The 7513-nt window shown below is 43.1% G+C and overlaps 1 protein-coding gene across 1 annotated transcript; it reads right to left on the bottom strand.

The window, feature by feature from the left end:
• Positions 1-542: 542 nt before the first annotated feature.
• Positions 543-7416, bottom strand: ERH (ERH mRNA splicing and mitosis factor). The gene is made up of 4 exons (XM_051621612.1): positions 7303-7416; positions 4521-4608; positions 3187-3307; positions 543-1071 (listed from the first exon to the last, which is right to left on the bottom strand). The coding sequence occupies exons 1-4, from the start codon at positions 7303-7305 to the stop codon at positions 969-971; spliced, it is 315 nt and encodes a 104-aa protein (XP_051477572.1). The 5' UTR covers positions 7306-7416; the 3' UTR covers positions 543-968.
• Positions 7417-7513: the final 97 nt, after the last annotated feature.

The raw sequence follows: 7513 nt of genomic DNA, 5'->3' as shown, positions 1-7513 counted from the left end.
GCAGTATTTTTTGGTCTAATGTTTCCTCCAATCTAAACATTTTAAGTACAGCAAAACAACAAAGATGTCACTGTTCAGGATGGATATCTAGGGGCAGATACAATTTTACAGTGCAAATAAGCAGTGAAGTCCTTATCCTTTTTAAAGAGAAAATGCAGTTTGGGGCAGATTCCCATCAAAACAATTTGCTTTTTTGCCTATTCCTTTCTCAAGGGACATTTGGAAATAGACTAATTCATGGAGCCTGTGATGTGATACAGCCAGCCTGCTCTTGGCAGGCACACTTTCCTGAATATAAATGCCTTGTAGAAAGATCAAGTTTAAAGTGTGAGAGGGTTGCTGTGTTTCCCAAAGATCACCAGGAGAGACGGTAGTCAAGACTAGGCCACAGAAGTTAACTCAGCAGGCTAGAATTGGTGCCATTCTGTAATACAGCAAACAACTGCTGGTTCAGTCCACATAACCTTTCAAGCCCCATTCTTTGGCAAACAGGCAAGAAAGATGTACATGCGTTGTTTGACAGAAAACACAAAAGTCAGCACTCAAGTTTAACTAAAGGGTAATTGTTTTTTTATTCCCCGTTAAGACCGCCTCAAGGACATAACTAAATGTTGAAAACCCCTCAGAAGGGCACATCCAGTGAATGTGGTGAAGTACAAAGTAAACAGCCCCAGGGGTTCAAATTGGGTAGGACCGTTGGCTAAGCAAAACAAGTTGGAAAAAACAAATTAAGGAAAAAAAACAAATTAAAACTCTGCTGAAGATGTTGCACTTTCTTTTCCATTTACACTGAAAAAAAAAATCAAATTTGACTAAATCCTTGCTCCTCTAACAATACATTCAGTCCTGGCTAAAGAGTTTAACAGGATGGCAACAGGATGACTATAATACAAAACGTTCACTACTACACTCTGTACACACCTGTTGTTCAAGCCCTCCCCCAAGCCCACGTAATGATGGTGCCCCCATTATTTGCTTGCTTGCTGGGCCTGCCTGCGGAGGAGGACGTAGATCTTCTCCTTTATCCAGTCTTTATTGTACGGCTGGTATGTCTGAGTATCAGCACGGTAACTAGAGAGAAACAAATAATAATGTAGTATCAGTTTGTCCTCCAGTACATCGACCAGAAGAACTTCACAAACAATTCGTGTCCTCAAGGGTATGAGGCAGAAAGTTGCGCACAGAGCACAAGTAATATCAGAAGTAGATGGGGATCGCCACTTAAAAGAGATTTATCCTGTTCCCTGAAAACCAGTCAGTCAACAGATTAGTAAGAACCTGACATAAACCTAGATGCTCCAAGGACTGTTGAGTGATTGGATCACAGTATGTTCAGAGTTTAATTCATTAATACAAAATTACTTATGGAAGACAACAAACAGAACAGCTTAATATTCTGGAGCTCAGAATGAGGGAGAATGCTTCCTAGTGGAACTAGTCTAATTTGTCTTGTAAGCCAAACACTTCTTCTACACTAATTCAAGCAAGTGTTCATGTGAGGTTTCAAATGTTCCACTTCTGTTGATAGATTTTTTGGAAAATGAACAAAAGCACAATTTTCCAGGAGCAAAGGTAAACTCAGAGAGAGATGACGTAGGATTCTTGCCAGTGGATAGTGACAGCAAGCTTGCAGCTAACAAGAAGGGACACTTCATAGGAGACAAACTGAAAACAAGAGCCCATGGACTCATTTTCTTCACTAGTTGGGGACAGTTGGTAGAAGTAATTCACTGGCAGAGCCAGAGAAGCCAGTTACTCAAGGCACTGTTGAACTGAAGCAGAATTGGACCAAAAACTGAAAGCAAACTGCATGAAGCTATCTGTGTAGATTCATGCCTTCCTTTCCCCTTCAAAGTTCTTTTATGAAGATTGAACTTTCAGTGAGTGAGTCAAGAACTACTGAAATCCCAGTCAGTCTTTAAATCTTGGTACACATATTTCTAATCACATAAAGGTGAGATGGTCATTGGTAAAAAGCAAAGTAAAAATCCAGAGTTAACTCAAACCAGAATATTTTACAGTTCATACCTAAGGAAAAAAACCCTAAGCATGCTGTCTCTAACAAGAGCCCTGTTACTTAAATCCCAGCATGACTGGTTTAAGGCCATAGTTTAAGTGTTTCAGTATATGTTGACAAAGCAATAATAGCAGTTCCAGTGCACCTGGAAAGGATGAGATATTAGTTTTAGGAACGTTAGTGATTTCCACCCCTGCCCCAATCCATTCATGATGGTTCAGAGGGAGACCACATTGTAAGTATTTTAGGAATCTTCATAAACCCGAGACATGTCTGGTACACTGTGTGCTACATGTGCCATCTGGTGGAAAACTATAAGCTGAAGCAGAATTTGGCACAACATTCAGTTTACAAGAAAGGCATAGGACTGTACTAGAAAACAGTTGCTACTTCCTACAGCAAGCCTGTTAGATAAACTAAAATGAAGTCAGCCTTTCTAATTGCATCTGTCCAGAATGATGACACCTGCAGATCAAACATGGCAGAATGTCTAGGAACAAGGTAACTGCAGAAACTGTAATCCTGTCTTACTCGTGCTGCTGAGGATTTTGGTAAATGGCATTTGTAATAAGTCACTATCTGTAACATAGATTCTGTAGGCACATTGGAGTGCAAGGGAAAACAACCTGATGCTCAGTGCTTTTAAAGTAGGTTTTTATTTTAAACTGGAATTAACTGGCAAAGGTTGTTCACTGTGCAGCTATACAAGGACTTGTACGGGGTTTTCAGACAGAGCAGCACAGCTGCAGGAATGTCCACACCAGATACTGACTTTAAAAGTTTCTGGCATTTTGATCTTAGAAAGCCTCAGCTGAATAAACTCTGGAATCATTCTGCCTCTTTAACAACTGGACCAACTGGACAAGGGTAGAGACAGCCCCAATGTAAATATTCTAGCATTAATAATACATGTAGCTGTATTGAATTGTGGGGCTGCAGTATTTGTGACTAAAATCCAAGCGGAACTGTCAGTTTCTAAGCTTTCATTAGAGATACTTTATTCCTATGCAATTAACTAAAGTGGGGAATATGGCATGCCTGCTGCCTTACTAACATGCTTATTGAAAGAAAACCCCAGAATATTACCAGATTTCACATAAAACATGTAAGAGTTTACATGGAAGACTTGCAAATTCTCTACGTCACTGTAATGGTACAACTGAACTTACACAAGACAGCTGAGGTCTGCCAAGTCATCAATGAAGTCAAACAACTGGCTGATATCGTATGTAATGGATGGACTGTTGGGATTCATTCTCTTCAGATGCTCTTCATACATTTTACAGACTCCTACAGAGAAAAAAAGATTACCAATGTAATATTAAATTATTAATTTTTATTATTTATTATTAATTATTAAATATTTAATATTACCAATGTAATATTAAAAAAGTAGCAACTGCATTTGCTGAAACTTCTTCAGCTATGGGGATATGAGGAAAATGTAGAAACTACTACCATGAAAACAGATGTAAACTTCTTACTCAGATTTTGCAGAGTTGCAATGCTTCTACTCCAGGTACTTGCACTGAAACATTGTACTATAATACAAGGAAAAATGCATGGACAGAAGCATCAAGAAGAAAAAGTTTTATTCTGTCAAAGATGGAACTTTCCAAGCAGTAAGCTGCAACCAGAACCTTCTAATAATTTGAAGGCAGCAATTGCAACATATATTCCTACTGTACAAGCACCTGAGAAAGAGGAGAACTAATGTCAAACAAAGCTACTCAGTTCTCAGAAGGTAAATAATTCTTGATGAGAATCCAACAGGGCTGCTGAGGTAAGAGTGACATCACAAGACTGTATATTAATTCAAACCAATTTTGTTTAAACTAGTGCATAAATAATTCAGATACATTTGTGAAGAATATAGTATTAAAATGAGCACAAAGGCTTTATGTGGTCTTTACTATGCTTTTGTTTGCCATGCAAAACTTCCTGGCAGTAGAACCTTTAATAATAAGTTCCACATTTAAATCATACAGTTGTAGTAGTTCAACCTTCTTTCCAAGCTCACTATGTGTCTCTTAAAAGTCATGCAGAATTTCTCTGGCACACAAGCCACAAGGCTGCAGATTATGTATCAAACGCAGAAATACCTTCATTTTAGGTATTATTTCTAGCTGTGACCTTTCCTTAACATGGCTAGCACAAAAACTGGTGAGAGAGTTTGGCTCTGATCCTGCAATGATCCTGCATTCAGACAAGTCTGCTGCATGGGTGCATCAAGAATATTGCCTCCTCTAAGGAGCTGAATGTGGTTCAATCTAATTAAATCAAAAAGAGAGATTTAATATAAAAAGTAAGTTTCAGAAACAATGAATAGCTATTTTTAGTTTGCTAAAACATCACTAAACTAAAAGCATAAGACATTTTTGGATTTTACTGTGATTTACCCTAGGAAAAACATCAACAGAAACTCCTTCTAGCTGAGCAAGTCTGGGAATATGTCAAAAATGGGGTTTTAACAGCAGTTTTTGCCTACCACATCTGCACTCACCTTCCATGCACTCATTCACTGATTCATAATCAGCATATGTTCTGCCTTCTGGCCTCTTGGTAGGCTGGACAAGTAGAATTGTGTGAGACTGGAAAACAAAACAAAACCCAAGAAAACAGGTTACTTGTAAAATCTGCATCATTTTTTGTTTGCATTAAGTTATTTATCTGAATGAAGCACTATTAAACACTGAACCAACAATCAAGGACACACATAGTTTTCAATTAGCACTTACTGCTCATGTAAACTGTGTTAATAATTTTTGTTTCCAGTAAGTCCTATGAATACTTACCCAAGTTTAAACCACGGAAAATCACCAGTGAAGTGTGTTGAAAAAAATACCCCATAAATAGTATTTTCTATTTCAACAGAAAGGCAAAGCAATAAAGTCAACATACAAAAGCTAAGCCATTAGTGCATTTCTTTATTCCAAAAGCAAGCTGTTAGAGCAAGGAGGGCCTATGTCAGTCTTGCCTTAAAAAACGTTAACACAAATACCTACTTGGGCTTACTCCACTTCAAAGGAACACAAATTATACAACAAATCCACACTTGGTATTCAATATTATTTCCTGCAAAACAGATGTGCTGATGTTTCACACTTCAGTGAGTCTACTGAAACACTAATTATGGCACAGATAACTGTTCCAAGTGTCAGAGTCTGTAAGCTTGATCTTCTGCAGGAAAGACTGAGATAATTGCACAGTCTGTTGCTTGGATTATTTCTATAATATTTTTCACTTAGCTACAGCAAGTAACTTCAGCAAAGAACAAGTAAGATTTTTGGAGTGTACACACTCTGTGATCTAATTAACAGGTTGCACAGCACAGAAAGTTTGCAAGCATGCCATAAAACACCATTTTCAGTGCTGCTAACTGGATCCAAGATTTTTGATGCTAATATATGAGGTGAGCATGGAACACATAATATTCACGGAGCTAACTGTAGAGTAAGACACACTGGAAACAAATATCAAAGTACAGTATTGGGCCAATCTGTAGAAAAATCCTGACCCACACCTTGGACATATCACTGAAAAGATCACTTCAGTGTTCAAATGCAGCGACAGAAAAGAAGAATGGCAAATACAAGGATGTACAAGGAACATACAAGTGAATAGTACAAAGGTTTGTACCATGATTGATAGTGTTCCTGTGCCTGGAATATAGTTTTTAGTTCTTTGAATTCTGTCTCAAATAACATGAATATTCAAAGAAGCCTAGGAAAAAGTTACGCAGAGAAACAGAAGCAGTAAGACTTTTCCCAATCAGAAGTGTAAAAAGGGGGGAATTCAGAGCTACACACTGTAACAAAAATCATACAAAGAGAACTAGGCCATGTAAGTCCACTTGCATGTGTGCCAGAGGATCCTAGATGTGAAAGGAATTCCCCAAGGGGGGCTAGTATCTAGCTCTTCCCAAGCACACTATGCTTGAACAGGCACATCCAACCAGGGGAGTCCAGATGACTCTGCCAAGCTTTTATTACCAAGTACTTTTTGCAGCACTACCATTGTTACTGATCGGTCATTGATGACAAGCCTTGGTTCCAGGACTTGCAACTCCAATTTCCTTAGAGCATCTGACTAAGGTTCCCTTATTAATACCCAGGGATGAGCTGCATCAGCCAGTTCAACCAGGGTGTTTTGCAAAAAGCTGGGTGATTTTAGCATCAGTGTCTTGAAAGTGCATTTGTGGGGTCTGACTTGATACACATCTTTCTCTCTTCAGCTCAACTCAGTATTTTAACAAAACTGGGTTTCTTTGACATGTGATGCATATGTTGGATTTTCTTGCATTTTCTTTTAAAGCACAGCTGTGCTGCACTTTAGAAAGCCTTCCAGTTATTGGCACAACCTTGTAAAAATGGTGAAGGCAGTGCTGGCAGCCAAACTCTCAGGGCTAAGGAGCTAGGCAGCATCTGCCCAAAGCAGATTCTACCAACTGTAGTCTGTTTATAGACACTGAAGTAAAAAAAAAAATATATATTAAAAAGGAAGAGAAATAAGTAATGTAAGAATAAGATGTGCAGTGATGCAAATACAGGTAGTACACCACACACTTAAATGCCTTTCAGTTATTCCTGCTAGGCAGAAAAAGTGGTTTAAGTGTCACTTCGGACAACATGGACAGGGCTTGTGGCTGCTCATCCTATCAGAAGCTATCTGCTTTGGGGGAAGTGCCAGACAGACGTAGAACTCTGCTGCAAGCCCAGCACTTGTCCTTCCACCGCAGGGCAGCAACTTGCTTCAGCACACTCGGCTGTGTCGGAGGGAGGCGATAACCTGTGGCGAGGGGCAGGCCTCGGCGCCTGGCGCGCCGCTCCAGCAGCGCAAGCCCGTCCCTCCTGCAAGCGCCGGGGAGGAGCGCCGAGGAGCGGGGCGGGCGGCAACAGCCCCGCCAGCAACGCCGTTCCAGGCAGCAGCCCTCGCCAGGGGGGCTGCGCTCCCGGGACGGCCCCGGGACGAGCCCGCGGCTCCCGGACAAGCCCGCTCCAGGCCGGGGCCGGAAGGCTCCCCCCCCCTCCCCCTTTCCGAGGCCTTTGTGCCGGGGCCCCAGCGGCGGCCGGAGCCCGCCAGCACGTGCAGCCGCCCGCCCGGGCCCGGCGCGGCCTCCTCCGCCGCCCGCCGCGCCCTCCCCCCCGCGCCCGCCCCGGGCCGTGGGGCAGGCGGCCCGGCCCGGCGCCCCGGGCCGCCCCAGCCCCCGCCCCCGCCCGTCCCGGGGCGGCGGGAGGCGCCCGGAGCCGCGGCCCCCCCCGCCCCGCCCGCCCCGCCCCGCTCACCATCCCGGCTCCCGCTCCTCGCTCCGCCGCGGAAAAGAGGCGCGCGACGATCCCCCAGAAGGCCCCGCGCCCGCCGGAAGCGCCCCGCCAACGGCCCGGCCATCGAGCTGGCGCGGCCAGAGCGCCGCCAGCGCATGCGCACCCGCGGAAGGCGGGGGCGCGCCGCCATCTTTGGTGCGGGAGCCGCCCCTCCCCCGGGGCCCCGCCCGCC

The sequence above is a fragment of the Apus apus genome, chromosome 5 (genome assembly GCF_020740795.1).
Source record: "Apus apus isolate bApuApu2 chromosome 5, bApuApu2.pri.cur, whole genome shotgun sequence".
Taxonomy (NCBI): Eukaryota; Metazoa; Chordata; class Aves; order Apodiformes; family Apodidae; genus Apus; species Apus apus.
This window is presented reverse-complemented; position numbering and strand designations above follow the sequence as displayed.